Source organism: Sceloporus occidentalis, unplaced genomic scaffold, assembly GCF_023333645.1.
Source record: "Sceloporus occidentalis isolate IW3139 unplaced genomic scaffold, rSceOcc1.0.p SCAF_1, whole genome shotgun sequence".
NCBI lineage: Eukaryota > Metazoa > Chordata > Lepidosauria > Squamata > Phrynosomatidae > Sceloporus > Sceloporus occidentalis.
The window spans coordinates 214664343-214680441 of NW_028316981.1; the positions used below are offsets into that span (position 1 = coordinate 214664343).

The 16099-nt window shown below is 40.7% G+C and overlaps 1 protein-coding gene across 1 annotated transcript in view; it reads left to right on the forward strand.

Moving 5' to 3' along the window:
- Positions 1-319: 319 nt before the first annotated feature.
- LOC149323375 (DNA-directed RNA polymerase II subunit RPB2) overlaps positions 320-16099 on the forward strand; it is a 33252-nt gene continuing 17472 nt past the window's right edge. Inside the window, exons 1-11 of the mRNA XM_089488860.1 lie at positions 320-476; positions 3517-3589; positions 3907-4057; positions 5490-5602; positions 5800-6019; positions 6686-6844; positions 8029-8193; positions 8415-8611; positions 9305-9424; positions 11509-11695; positions 14341-14484. Of these exons, the coding sequence (XP_089344986.1) occupies positions 458-476; positions 3517-3589; positions 3907-4057; positions 5490-5602; positions 5800-6019; positions 6686-6844; positions 8029-8193; positions 8415-8611; positions 9305-9424; positions 11509-11695; positions 14341-14484 (1548 nt within the window). The 5' untranslated portion in view covers positions 320-457. The remainder of the gene's footprint in view (positions 477-3516; positions 3590-3906; positions 4058-5489; positions 5603-5799; positions 6020-6685; positions 6845-8028; positions 8194-8414; positions 8612-9304; positions 9425-11508; positions 11696-14340; positions 14485-16099) is intronic.

The following is a 16099-nucleotide window of genomic DNA, read 5'->3' on the forward strand; positions in this document are numbered from 1 at the left end:
TGTGGAGGGACATGAGTGTAGCTTATTTCTGCAGTGCAAGGTGAACTCTATAGGAGGCGCCAAGATTCACCAGCGTCCAATGTTTCCCAAATTCTGGTTAATAAGGTGTTTTTGGACTCCAACTCCCAGGAGGCCCAGCCAGCTTGGCCAGCAGCCAGGAATTCTGGGAGATGAAGTCCAAGGTATGTGGAGGACCAATGTTTGGGAGCCACTGAATTAGAGCGAAAGAGGGGGGAAGAAAACAGAAGGCTTAACTCTATGGTAAAACCATAGAGGGGACTTCTGGACCTAACGGAAGTGACGTCATGAAGTGGAACGGAAGTGGCTGAGAAACGCGACTCCCTCTTAAACCGGAGCTTCTCCGGTGGCGGCGTCAGTTCTCTGCTTCTTCTGCAGAGAGAGGCTGTTCCCGAATACTCCTCTTTCTCTTGACTCGCTGTGGGGCTCCGTCGCCAAGATGTACGACGCGGACGAAGGTGAGTCGATTTCCACCTGTCTCCCCCCTTTTTTGCGATGGTTCTGCCCGATTCCACTGTGTCGCCTATTAAGCGTGGGCTCATCCATTAGGCTACGCGGGGGGAGCTCAGGGCTATGAGGTCAGGAGGAGGAGGAAGGATCCTTCGGGGGGGGGGATCCTGAGATGGCTTGAAGATTCACGACTGTCCTCTCCTCTTTTGCGATTGTTCTGCCCAACTCCGCTGTGTGGCCCCCTTAAGCATGGGAGCATCCATTACGCGCAGGAGGGGGGAGCCAAGGCTGATGAAGTCTAGGCAAAATGGGCTGGCATTGGCTGAGACTGAGAGAGTGTGGCATAAGGGACACAGTCTGGATGCCTCTGGGGACCATGGACATCTTCAGGTGGCCTTGGCCCAAGTTTTGCTCCCTCACACAAACCCCTGTTCTTGTGGTTGTTGTTGTGTGCCAAGTTATGGCAACTTTAATAACTTACTTGTATATGTAAGTGTGAAAGTGTCAATTTTTGGCAACGCTGTCGCTGGCTTTTGTGGGGCTGAGACAGTGGCCCCATACAGACTGCCCAAATAGAGCTGCTTCGGGTCACTTTGGAGGTATGCTGTTTCAATGATGCATGTGTCCTAAGAGTCCGGAAGCTGCATCAAAGCTACACTCCAGTCATTAGCACTGAATCGTGACATTGGTGCAGTTTCCGAACTCTTAGGACGCATGCATCATTTAAACAGCATACCTCCAAAGTGATCCGAAGCAGCTTTATTTTGGCCTGTCTGTATGGGGCCAGTGTGACTCAACTAAGGTCACTTAGGCCTGTTACAGACAGCCAAAATAAAGCTGCTTCGAGTCACAGTGGAGGAATGGTGTTTCAATGATGCATGCGTCCTAAGAGTCCAGAAGTCACACCAAAGCCACGCTCCAGCCCTAAGGACTGGATCATGGCTTTGGTGTGGCTTCTGGACTCTTAAGATGCATGCATCATTGAAACACCATTCCTCCACTGTGACTCGAAGCAGCTTTATTTTGGCTGTCTGTAACAGGCCATAGTGGGTTTAGGTGGCCAGGCCAGTGACCATTTCATGGGGGGGGTGGTCAAGACTTGTTCAGAGGAGGTTTGGCATTGCCTTCCTCTGAGGCTGAGTGAGTGTGACTTGCCCAAGGTCACCCAGTATATATATATATATGTGTGTGTGTGTGTGTATGTGTACATGTGTCATCAGGTCCTTTCTGACTTAACATGATCCTAAGGTGAGCCTATCCTGTGGTTTTCTTGGCAAGATTTGTTCAGTGGACGTTTGCCGTTGCCTTCCCCTGAGGCTGAGAGAGTGTGACTTGCCCAAGGTCACCCAGTATATATATGTGCGTGTGTACGTGTACATATGTCATTAGGTCCTTTCTGACTTAACACGATCCTAAGGTGAGCCTATCCAGTGCTTTTCTTGGCAAGATTTGTTCAGCGGACGTTTGCCATTGCCTTCCCCTGAGGCTGAGAGAGTGTGATTTGCCACAGATTACCCAGTGGGTTTACATGGCTGAGCTGGGAGTCGAACCCTGGCCTCCAGAGTCGTAGTCCAGCACTCAAACCACTACGCTGCAATGCATTCAAATAAATGGAGGGCCTCACACATCATTTTACTCCATCATGGCAAGCTGATAAGCCTCTCCATAGGTCTTAGGGATCAGGAGGCTCATATGTGGGTCCACGTTTGTTCCTGATCTTGTATTGAAACCGTGTGAGGCTTTGAAGGCAATAACCAATGGCTGGCGTCTTTGGGGAGCCTTACTCTTTGTCAGCAGACCTAAGTCTTCAGGAATTAGAATTGCACAGTTGTATAACAGGTCACCAGGGGCTTTTGTGGTGAAGCTGGGAATCGAACCCTGGTCTCCAGGGTTGTAGTCCAAACCGCTACGCCACACTGGCTATACCACTCAGTGTCCATCTGCAATATGACGATGATGATAATAATAATAATTTTTTCTCATCTTTTTTCATATAATTCAAAGATATAGCCGTGTTAATCTGCAGAATCAGTATGTATAGAGATCTTGTAGCACCTTTGAGACTGACTGAAAGAAAGAAGTTGGCAGCATGAGCTTTCCTGGACTTCAGTCTACTTCCTCAGATGCAAATTATTATTATTCAAAGATATAGCCATGTTAGTTTGTGGAATAAGTATGTAGAGAGAGAGATGTAGCACTTTTGAGACTAACTGAAAGAAAGAGGTTGGCAGCATGAGCTTTCCTAGACTTCAGTCCAAATGCATCTGAGGAAGTAGACTGAAGTCTTGGAAAGCTCATGCTGGCAACCTCTTTCTTTCAGTTATCTCAAAGGTGCTACAAGATCTCTCTACATACTGATTTTGCAGACTGACACAGCTGTATACACAGCTGTTAAACATTCATAGAATCATAGAGTTGGAAGGGACCGCAAGGGCCATCCAGTCCAATCCCTTCTGCCATGCAGAAATTCTCAATCAAAGCATCCCCTGTGACAGATCGCTATCCAGCCTCTGTTTAAATACCTCCAAGGAAGAAGACTCCATTACACTCTGAGGGAGTTTGTTCCACTGTCGGACAGCCCTTTCTGTCACCTCCCAATGTTGAGGTGGAATCTCTTTTCCTGTAGCTTGCCTCCATTGCTCCGGGTCCTAGTCTCTGGAGCAGCAGAAAACAAGCTAGCTCCCTCCTCATGCTTACTTGAAAGCAAGTCCCTCTTTTTTCACTATGGCTTACTCCCAGTAAATATGCCTAGTACTGTACTCCTAATAATTCTGATAGTTTCACAATTAGACATGTGAAATGCCTTCATATAAAGGTGAATTCACATCATGGTTTGCACACATTAAATCATATCTTCAGTTTTTGTAAGGAAAGTGAATGGCAGGGTTGGGAAAGGCCTCTGATGATATTCAAGGAAATAATGTTATTTGCAGTTTTGGAAATAAAGGTGAGTCATATATTGGCCCTATATATTTTGTGGAAATCTTTGCATAGCAAGAATTACAGAAGCTAACACTGAAATTACTGGTCTTTATTTTTAATTGGCAGATATGCAATATGATGAGGATGATGATGAAATCACTCCAGACTTGTGGCAAGAAGCATGCTGGATTGTCATCAGGTAATTGTCCAAATAAAAAAATATGAAATAAATCTGATTCTGCTAAAAATAAGCACTTTTGAGTTCCATTGAAGAGAAAAGCATATGTGTAAGGTCTTCCACACAAGTCAGTCGACATTCAGCTTAAACATAGTTTCGTGTCTGTGTGAAACTAAAAATGAAGATAATATACTTCTGTTTTGGAAAGTCTTGGTTTTTTGTACAATTGACTAAAAGTTATATATTAATCAGGTAAATGTAATTATAATCCTTGATGTAGCTGCATTCATGTAACACTGCAGTGGTAATTCTAATTGATTCTAAACCGTTTTACAAAGCTCCTACTTTGATGAAAAAGGACTCGTCCGACAACAGTTGGATTCATTTGATGAATTCATTCAGATGTCTGTGCAGAGAATTGTTGAAGATGCCCCACCCATTGATCTGCAAGCAGAAGCTCAACATGCTACAGGAGAAGTGGAAGAACCAGTAAGTTTTGATACCATGATGAAATGACTGCAAAGTCAGTATTGCTGTTTTAGTTACAGCTATTTGGGGTGGGTGTTTCACAAATGGGATGCTAAAACAGAAAAGGCTCTTTATCATGTCAGATAAAGAGAGAAAGTAGCACCTCCTACAGGGAGACAAGTTTGTATAAGAAAATGTGTTCCTTTAGTTATTTTGTGCCTGAGCCATTTGGAGCATTAAAGGTAAATACCAGCACACTGAAACAAATAGGTAACCAGTTCAGACCTCTTAGAATCCCACTTGGGTATACCCATAAGTAGCTACATTCTGTAGAGCATCTTTTAGAGAAGGTTTTTGTTAAACTAGTCTGGTCTGCTAAAGCAGAGCTTAGACCTCCATAGGACCTGTTAACAATTCTAGCTTGCCCCAGAGCTATGCACCTGTTATTCCTTTGAAAGAACAGGTGCATAGCTTTGGGGGAAGCTCCCAGATTTAGCCTTGCTACTAGGTGGCTTGTCCTAGGAGGTTGCCCCAAAACTATGCACCAAATCTTCCCTTGAAAGAACAGGTGCATAGTTTGGGGGGAAGCTCCTAGATCTAGCCATGCCACTAGGGACTATGGGGGTCCAAGCTCTGCTTTAGAAGACCAGACTAGTCCAATGAGAAGCTTCCCTAAACTGCCCACTTTCCCCAGAGTTTGATTTGTCACCCCATCATGAAGCACATTACTGCATCTAGGTGCCAGCATTGAAAAATGACATGCAAATTAATAAGTAGAATAGTACTTAAGAAAATAATAATAATTTTACATCATATGTTCCAGGAAATGTAAACGTTCCCCACACACCCATCAGAAATTTGTTTATCTACTGCTCTGGCTTCTGTGATTTCATCAGAAATTGCCTGTACGTGATGAAATATATATTTTCAATGATGAAGACTAGAAGCTATTTTTAAAACAATGTTGATGTTCTCAACTACATTCTCCATTTAATGTCATGAGCCTGAGGAGGAAGATGAAGAACAGTGGAGGCAGTGAAGAGCAGGGAGGGGAATAACATCTAAACTAGTGTTTGCAGTCCTAAACTGCAAAGCGCAGGAGGAAGCTGTGCACCAATGCTGCTGGTTCCCAGTGGATCACCAGCATTCTTTGCTGGTGCAAATGTAATGGAGGAGTACCACAACCTTTCTGGAATGCCCTGCACTGCCCTTCTTGCCACAGACACCTGCCCCTAAACTTGATCCCACACAGGCTGCATCTGCACTGCAGCAATAATCCAATTTGATCCCACTTTAACTCAATACTGGCTCAATACTATGGAATTCTGGGAATGCATTCATCTACATTCACATATATTCAGTCAGAGAAATGGGATAAAATGGTTTAAGAAGCTGCCACTTCTCATAATCTATAAACGGTCTAATTAAAACCATGTGTTTGGGTTATTTCCAGCCTCGTTATCTTTTGAAATTTGAACAAATTTACCTATCTAAGCCTACACATTGGGAAAGAGATGGTGCCCCTTCTCCTATGATGCCAAATGAAGCAAGACTGAGAAACCTCACGTAAGAAACTAGTATTTCTATTACTAATGAAAATATATGATGACACCTCACTTCTGATCCTTGTCAGAAGTGCAGTACTGTAGCACAAAAGATGAGGGCTTCAATTGGTATTATTTAAATTGTCATTACTTGGGGGAAAAAGTACCTGCATAATTACAGTTTTATTCTTCTCAAACATAGTAACTTCTTTTTCCAAGGTATTCTGCTCCATTGTATGTGGACATAATGAAAACAGTTATTAAAGAAGGTGAGGACCAGTTGCAGACACAACATCAAAAAACATTTATAGGAAAAATTCCTATCATGCTGCGATCCACATATTGCCTGCTAAATGGCTTGACTGACCGTGATCTTTGTGAGCTGAATGAGTGCCCCCTCGACCCTGGCGGCTATTTCATTATTAATGGATCAGAAAAGGTAAGGATTAGGAATTCTGAAAAATATATTGTCCATTCAGAAGGTTCCATGTATTTGCTACATAGTGGCTTCAGTCTGCTTAGTAGCGCTGTGTTCACTTTTAAAGCTGTGGCACACTTCTTAAACATAGTCGGAATGAAGCCCCACTATTCCCCTTAGTTGCCACCATCCACTGGTCCAGAATGCTGGGCTGTTTCTTTGGCTGCTATGTTATGGGAGCATGGGTTGAGACTTTCAATTCCATTTTCTGCTTAGAGCAAATAAGAGAAGGAAGCTAGGCTTGAAGACTGATTTTTTTTAAGGTACAGAAAGCTCTCTCCCTGAATCCTAGCATTCGTTAAATGCCAGGATTATGCCCTGTATTTGTTCTATTAAAACACATTCTACTAGGTTCCAGTTCAGAGATCTGATGGCTTGCCCACTATATTTTAGAGTGGCCTGGCAACTGTGTTTCCTTCTAGCTGTTACTGAACTGCAAGTCCCAGCACTCTTACCTAGCACACTAAGTGGTAAGGAATGCTGGCAGTTACAGCCTTGCAAATTTGGGTGGACTGTTTGATTCCCATCCCTATTTTAGTAACCAAGATCCTAAAAGTGTCTAATATTGCAAAAATGAACTTGCCAACAGTTTTTTATACATTAGTTTATACAGTATTCTCTGAACAGGTTCTGATTGCTCAGGAGAAAATGGCTACAAACACAGTATATGTGTTTGCAAAGAAAGATTCTAAATATGCGTACACAGGAGAGTGTCGTTCTTGCCTGGAGAATTCTTCTCGACCCACAAGTACTATATGGGTTAGCATGCTGGCCAGAGGTGGACAGGTGAGTATATAAAAACAACAGCACTAGAATATGGAAATCAGTGTGGGATAAAAAGGGGTGTTTGATTCTAAATATGTAACCTTTGAAGAAGACCTGCAAATATTCTGAGTTTGGACTGTTTGTGGTTTAAAAAAGTATCTTGTATTTTTCATGAACCTTCTTGTGTCTGTAAAGACATTGTAATTATCATTAATAAAAAATGTCTTAAAATACACTATTTTCACACATGTTATATAAATTATAAAATTTGCTTGAGAGAAGCTACAGGGAGAAGAATTTCTCCATAAATTATAAAATCTGCTTGTATTGAGCTATAGGGAGAATCATTTGAATATGTTCCTTTATTCTTGACAGTTCTCTATAATCTGTGGACTGGCATATTTCTTCTCTTTTAGGCCTTTATGTCTGCCTCATTTATTTTTATTTTTATTTATATCCAGCATTTCACTTCAGGTTGAGATGCAAGGCAGTTTGCGTTACCCAATTGTGATTTTTAACGGATTAAGACATGATAGAAAGAGAGAAGGAAAGTTCAAAAATGCATTGCAGTTAGGGGTCATTGCTGAGGTATTCAATGGGGTTTAAGCATTTTGATTTATAACCCTTCCTAGCCATACTTACTTAGATTGAACAGTATTTTAATTTATGGTACTTCCAAAGAAAACATTATCAGGCTGCTTATTGTAAACAGGAAACGAAATTTCATCACACTCATTCAGTGGTTGTTGTATAAATGCTTTATATTTGGCGCCCAACATGTAAGAGGAGATTTTGTAATTTTTTTTATTTTTACTGTTTTACATACACTGGGATTTGGTCTTCTTTTTGTTATAAATAATTTATTTTTATTGTTTTTTTAATTCTTTTTGACATTTCTTAATTTCTAAAGTAATGCTTTGTGCAGCCACAAGGAGGTGATGTTAAAGAAAGTAGCTCATTTAGCTGAGTTGGTCTTTTGTACTAATCGTTTGATCATAGTTCTGAAATGTTAATCAGAGGTGATATAAATATAGTATAATAGTAATTGCTTTTTCTTATTTCCTTGAAACTTGGCAAAGAGGGCAGATTACCTTCACTAGAATATATAGGGTTTAATCTTTGAATTAACAGTATGTTTGATATTAATACACTGATGCTTTGCTTGAATGCAAATGTGCTGAAAATGTGTTTACTTGTATCCTTAGGGTGCCAAGAAGAGTGCCATAGGTCAGCGCATTGTGGCGACATTGCCATATATCAAACAGGAAGTTCCTATCATTATTGTCTTTCGTGCCTTAGGGTTTGTCTCTGACAGAGACATATTGGAGCATATAATTTATGATTTCGAAGATCCTGAGATGATGGAAATGGTAATGTGGATTGATTTTATCTGTCAATTCTTGACATGGGGCAGTGTGTAGTTCTAGAATTACAGTTCTATAGTATTATCAAACCAAAGTAGAATCTTGGTTGCAGATAATTTAAGTTATGAGCCACTTCTTTGAACATTAATTTGTTGTATTTAACCACTAAAGATTTCAGGAGGCCTCTCAGGCCGATAAGACCACATTTTCCTTTCTATGTGTATTAGGTTAAACCTTCTTTAGATGAAGCATTTGTCATCCAGGAACAGAACGTTGCCCTGAATTTCATTGGTTCAAGAGGTGCAAAGCCTGGTGTAACGAAAGAAAAAAGAATCAAGTATGCAAAAGAAGTTTTGCAGAAGGAGATGCTTCCGCATGTTGGTGTTAGTGACTTCTGTGAAACCAAAAAGGCATATTTTCTTGGGTATGTCAAGATAAATAATATTACACATATGGAAACATGTCAGCCTGTTTGCTAACATAGGTTAAAATAGTACACTGGGCCCTTGGTATCTCCTTGGGTTTGGTTCCAGGAGCTCCCTGTGGATATCAAAATCTGTGGATGTGCATGTCCCATTACATACAATGCCACAGTAAAATGATGTCTATTATATAAAATGGTGTCTATTATATAAAATCAAGGTTTGCTTATTGGAATTTACTTATTGCTAAAAACATTTTCTAGCTATGGGTGGTTGAATCTGTGGATAAAAAAATCCATGGATATGGAGGGCTGACTATACATTGAGGTCTGGATTGTGTAGGCTGGAGGCAGAATTAACTGTATATGAAAGACAGAGAGGCTTCCATTCCAGAAGGCCATCTACATGGAGCAGCGTTTTGAAGCTGAAAAATGTGACTGGGGTGCTGGTGGGTTAGAATCATTGGGGGCTTCTAATAGGAGTGTCTTTGGAATCTGATTACATACTGTAATAAAAGAGATTATTTTTTTGTGTTTCATCCTGTGGAGGTGAGGATGAAGATTTAGGAGGTGGGGGAGTAGATTTGTTTCATTGCAGATCTCATATTGACCAAATTATTGCATCTTGGCAGAAATCTGAATGTCTTGAATATCTTCAAAATTTTATCTCCTTCTCCCTCTCATTCTCTCTTTTAGGTATATGGTTCATAGGCTATTGCTGGCAGCCTTAGGGAGAAGGGAACTGGATGACAGAGATCACTACGGCAACAAACGGCTAGATCTTGCAGGACCGTTACTTGCTTTCTTGTTCAGAGGGTGAGTGAAAAAAGCTGTGGGTTTTTACTTAATTATGGCCAGTACTGGCTTGGATCCTGAGATGTCCTAGTGGAAAAGGTTGGGTAGAAGTTGTGTTTCCCACCTCTTCACTCTGACAGCCCCCTTTGAGCTCACTCCTGATTAAACTGAACTGTTACAAGGAGAAAGCAGGATTGCCAAATCAGGCATGATGCACAGGGCATGGAAACATAGCTGAGGTAATTTGTTTTAGTTGAATGAATGTGTACCAGAAGGTTAAAACCTTAAAGCCTTTTCTGATTCTCCTGATATCTTGATACTCCTATTGCATGATAGTTCTTGGTAGTTCATGTTGGTGTTGTGTCAAATCAACATGAGTCTTAGGCCAACACCTTTTGGAAACATGTCAAGTATTTGTAATCTATCAGGATTCTTTGAATTGTTTTGAGAGTTCTTCATGGATCATAATTACTGAACATCCCCATCTGTTCTTTTGCTTTAATGAAAACCTGTTATGATGCTGAGATTTGTGTCTGATTCTCTTTGTACAAGATGTTCTGGCATTGACTACTTCTCAAGATGTTGTAGAGCTGAATAAAGGGCAGAAAAGGGCAGCCAAAATGATCAGGAGGCTGAATACATTTTCCTGTGAAAAAAAGGTTTAAGCATTTTGGGTCTGTTTTGCTTTGGAAAAAGACAAGTAAGGTCCTAAACACACTGCAGAAATAATTCAGTTTGAGACCACTCTAACTGTCCTGGCTCAATGCTAGGGAATTCTGGTAACCAGTTTTGTGAGACATTTAGCTTTCTCTGTCAGAGAGCTGTAGTGTCACAATAAACTACAATTCCTAGGATTCCCTAGCACTGAGCCAGGGCAGTTAAAGCAGTCTCAACTTGGATTGTTTCTGCATTGTGTTTTGGACCTAAGAGAGAATATGGCTAAAGTGCATAAAATTGTACATAATGTAAAGCAGGAGTGAGGAAAGTGGAGCCTATACACTACATTTAATCCACAATGCCTTTTTGACAGCCCCTAAACACCCAATGTTTTCAAAAAATAAAAGGGTGAAAAACATTCTAAATTGGCCCCAAACGTGACACCTTATCAGTTTCCAAAACCATAAAAACTGCCTGGGAAACCTAGGAAAGGTAAATTGAAATTGATTTCCTGTCATGTCCATATTGCTTTTTTAGTTTAAAATGTGATGGCTCAGCTTGCTTGAGAAGGCAGGCAGTGGAGTAAAAATTACCTCCTTTTCCTGGTACAGTTATCCATCCCTGAAATAGAAAAAGTGAATTGGGGGGAGTATTTTCCCACAGCCCCCTTGAATCCCAGATTTGGGGAAAGGGCAGCAACCACAATAATCCTGGACCCTGGGGCCATCCACTGAGTTGAATAACAGAAAGTTCAAGGTAGATAAGATGAAATAATTCTTCACACAGTACATAAAACAACAGAACTTTCTTCCCATAGTGTGGGTGGCCACTTAACTTTGAAAAAAGATTAGACACATTCAAAACAATACTGTCAGTGGTTATATTATTCACAAGAACCACATCATGCTAGTTCTCAAGACATTAATTTGCTTTTAACCTTTAAATTAATGTTTTTAAATTAAATAAATTAAATTAAATTAATGTTTTTAAGTGGATTATATTTAATGCTTTATAATTTTTGTATTCCAGACTGTTTTAGTCATATGGTTTTTAATGTAAAACATAAGCTGCTTTGGGTCCCATATGGGAGAAAATAATGATATAATTAAAATATGATAAAATATGATAAAATTAATTTCAGTATCAGGGGCTTTATGCTTCCCAGATTTGCTGAGGAATGCAAAAGGGTGCTCACTGTTGCATTGATGTGTTGCTTGGGAGCATTGGTCATTTGTTGGGGTAGAAAGTTGGACTAGAGAAGCCTTTTCTCAGACCAAAGTAGCTGTTCTCATAGTCCTATGAAGAGTAGTTACATCATTATTAGTAGGGTTTAATGTAACCTGCTTTTCTAGGCTGTGGACTGTATGTTCAGTTGTTTGGAAAGAATTCTTTGGGGAAATAAAGAAATTTCTTCTCATTACTGTTGATTTTTCTGCTTTCTTCAACAGAATGTTTAAGAACTTGCTGAAAGAAGTTAGAATATATGCACAGAAGTTTATTGACAGAGGGAAGGATTTTAACCTGGAGCTAGCAATTAAAACCAGAATTATATCGGATGGGTTGAAATACTCATTGGCTACAGGCAACTGGGGAGACCAGAAGAAAGCTCACCAGGCCAGAGCTGGAGTATCTCAGGTAAGCATACTGTCAGTTTCATGATTGTCAGATGAACATGGAGTTCAGATTGAAGCACTTCAACTTTTTCATTTGATAATATAATGTTTCTGTGACATCTGGAATCCTGTTAAGAAGCTTGACAACCATTTGGTTTAGTTGAAATCACTGCATGAAATTTTATTTCTAACTTGTAGCCTACCAGATATTTTGCCTCATTTTCTTCAAGAGGAATAGCCCATTCTTCCCTAAAACTCCTTTAAGTCCTTCCTCTGCTTGGATTGTTGTCTCTTTCCTTTCTTTCTCTTCATGCTTATGCCTGTTCTTTACTCTGTTCCCTTTGGTCGGGATCCCCTTCTCGTGACCTCAGTTTTTCAACCCTTAGATTCCCCTTCCTTTAGACAGCAACACCACCCCGCCTGTTCTTAAGTGCTCACTATGTCCTTACAAAAGAAACTTTCATTCAAACATTTTTGGATGCAAGCTGCATTTTGTATACAAAAATGACTTCTGCACTCCATTACACCAGAGATGTCAAATTTCTGGAAATTTTGAAGCCCTGGGGGAAGAAAATTTCCTATTTTCTCAGGGGACATTTCTGAAAACAGTTTACAAGCACAATACAGTTTGTAAACTTTCTTTTACTTTAGGAACATAAAATCTGTTATGTCTAATTTTGTTTGTCACAAAGTGATGTTTGGAATATTAAAAACACAGTTAATTTAAAACAAAGATTACAGACAAAACTTACTTTTTAAAAAAATGGTTTTTCTTACAAATGGAGCTACAAAGTCCCCTGAGTAAGGGACACCTGAATTGTAAGGAACCTGTTTGGTTTTGCCAGTTTATTAAAAACAGAAAAAGACAAAACAAAAAAACCCAAAAGAAATCATTAGCACAAACAAAACTAAGAAACTGGAGCCACTATGACATATGCCCTATGAGGAACGACTTAGGGAGCTGGGGATGTTTAGCCTGGAGAAAAGAAGGTTAAGAGGTGATATGATAGCCCTGTTTAAATATTTGAAAGGATGTCATATTGAGGAGGGAGCAAGCTTGTTTTCTGCTGCTCCAGAGAACAGGACCCGGAACAATGGATGCAAGCTACAGGAAAAGAGATTCCACCTGAACATTAGGAGGAACTTCCTGACAGTAAGGGCTGTTCGGCAGTGGAATGCACTTCCTCGGAAGGTGATAGAGTCTCCTTCCTTGGAGGTCTTTAAACAGAGGCTGGATGGCCATCTGTCAGGGATGCTTTGATTTGGATTTCCTGCATGGCAGGGGGTTGGACTGGATGGCCCTAGTGGTCTCTTCCAACTCTACGATTCTATGATTCTATGATTCTATGATTCTATGGTTCCCAACCTGTGGGTCAGGACCCTTCTGGGGGTCGAATGACTCTTTCACGGGGGTCGCCTAAGACCATTGGAAAACACTTATTTAATTACAGTTATGAAGTAGCAACGAAAATAATTTCATGGATTTGGGTCACCACAACATGAGGAACTGTATTAAAGGGCCGCGGCATTAGGAAGGTTGGGAACCACTGCACTATGATGTAGTGGTTTGAGCTTTGGACTATGAATCTGGACACAAGGGTTCAAATCCCCACTCGAGCATAAAAACTCACTGGGTGACCTTGGGCAAGTCAGTCTCTCAGCTTCAGATGGCAAGGGCAAATCCCTTATGCTTGCCAAGGAAACCCCATGACAGGCTGATAGGGTTGCCTTAGGGTCACCATATGCTGAAAACAACTTGAAGGCACACAAGAACAACAACAAATTCTACCATAGTGTCAAGCAGGTATAAAAGACTAAACCTCATAAAAAGAACTGGGATAAGAAAATCGAGTCTAGGAATTGCAATACTGTACATAGTTATGTATAAGTCTTCCCAGTATGTGTTTTTTGTAAATAGTTTTGGGAGATATCTTATCTAAAACATTTTAGTCATCATTCTAAAATAAAATGTTCCTTAATCAATTTTTTCAAGTTTAGGGGGGGAAATTATTTTGAAAGAAGATAAACTTGGCACCCCTCCAAATTTTTGTTCTGTTTCCCCTCCAAATCTATAACCCAACCTGCCTCTGAAGAAGATACTGTTTAACATTCTATGATAGTTAAAGGATGATGGAGGAGTTAACTAGTTTTGGTCAGCCTTTGGGCAGTGTCTTTGGTTTTAACAGAAATCTAGATTTCCCTTTTCTGCTTCCGTGTTGTACTTCACAGTTGAGGCTAGCAAATTTATTTTTATAATTTTATTAATGTATGAGGAATTTGTTCAGAGTTTTCTTCTGTCTGCTGTAACAGTCAAACTATAAAATGATATTTGTGTGGACAGGGAGAATCAAATTGCTTAATGAATTCCACTTTTTGGAGTAGTGAGCCTTTTAAAATCATTATTTTTTAAACATTGTACATCAACATGGGATTTCCAGTGATCTGTCATGCAGCTAGGTCCACAATTGTTTATCTGCTCTATTACATTCGTTGCTTCTCAACTGATTTTAGATTATCTTAAGTTACCTATGATAAATGCTTAAAATGAATGTATTTTCACTGTAAAATAACTCTTGCTTTAAGAAGGTAAATCTTGTTTTTATTGTTAAGATATACACTATATCTCTCATGACCACTTCTAAAAATTTACTTGGTTTTCTCACAAAGGTGTTGAACCGACTCACATTTGCATCTACACTTTCCCACTTGCGTCGCTTGAATTCCCCTATCGGCAGAGATGGTAAATTGGCCAAGCCCAGGCAGCTGCACAACACCTTGTGGGGAATGGTTTGTCCTGCTGAAACTCCAGAGGTAATGAACAGATTAGATAAAAACAAGTGTACAATGTGTGTATATTCCTCTATGTATTCCATCTATATATTTATCTCTGCAATGTTAGTTTTATTTTTAGGCTTCATGATGAAAGTTGATAATCTAAAAAACCTTGACTTAAGGAACCATGTTCTAAAAAATCTTCAGGTTTCTCAGACATCTATTTGGGATTGTTCAGTTTAAAGATCAGTAAAGGAAATATCTTGAAAGCTTGCCTATCACTATGAGTGTTCTCTTGTAGAGCAGGTTATAGGATATGAATGAATGAATGAGATTTTATTTATATACCGCCATTCCTTTGATCACGGCGGTTTACAAGATAATAATGAAATACAATACAGCACAAAACAAAATTACAGATAAAAATTAAACCATGAAAATCCCCCATATTAAACCGTATAATAAAGTACATCATTAAAAATCCATCATTCATACCTAATGATTAAAACCAGTTAAAATCAATAAACAATCTAAAACAACACGCAATACACAGGAGAAGATGACAGTCAGGACATGTGGGGGAAGGCTTGGCGGAATAAGTGAGTCTTGAGGTTTTTCTTAAATGACTCCAGGGAGGGGGCCGAGCAGAACTCATCAGGGAGAGAGTTCCAAGACTCCAAGAGAAAGCCCTTTGCGCAGTCCCTACGTATCTCATCTTTGGAACTCTCAAAAGTTTTTTCCCACCTGACCTGAGAATGCGGGGCGGATTGTATGGGGAGAGGCGGTCCTCCAAGTACTCTGGGCCCAAGCTATTTAGGGCTTTATAGGTAATAACCAACACCTTGTATTGAGCCCGGAAGCGGATTGGCAGCCAATGCAGATCTTTCAATATAGGTGTTATGTGGCTGGCCCTGGAACTACCAGTGACCAGCCTTGCGGCCATATTTTGAACCAACTGCAGCTTCCGAGTTTGGTACAAGGGTTGCCCCATGTAGAGCGCATTACAGAAATCAAGTCGAGAGGTTACCAGTGCGTATACTACTGTTTCAAGGTCTCCCCGGTCCAGGTAGGGGCGCAGCTGGCGTATCAGCCTAAGCTGATAGCAGGTACTTCTAACCGTCGCATCCACCTGAGGAGTCAGGTGAAGCGACGAGTCCAGAAGCACCCCCGAACTGCGAACAGTGTCCTTCACGGGGAGCGTGACCCCGTTCAGGACAGGTGGACAAATTTCCTTCCCAGGACCGGGAGAGCCTATCGCAAGTACTTCCGTTTTTTCTGGATTTAGGCTTAGTCTGTTTTCCCTCATCCAGCCCATTACCGACTCCAGACAGGCATTGAGTGGAGAGATGCCATCCCTAGTCACTGCATCAGTCGGAGACACAGAGAAGACTATTTGAGTGTCATCAGTGTACTGATAACACCGCGCCCCATGTCTCCGGATGATCTCTCCCAGCGGCTTCATGTAAATGCTGAATAGCATAGGGGACAAGATCGCTCCCTGAGGGACCCCAGATGTCAGGGCCCTCCTATCGGAATGACAGTCCCCCAGCTCCACCATCTGGAACCTACCTGAGAGGTAGGAACGGAACCTCTGTAGAGCAGTGCCCCCGATTCCCAACTCCCCCAGGCTATCCAGAAGGATACCATGGTCGAT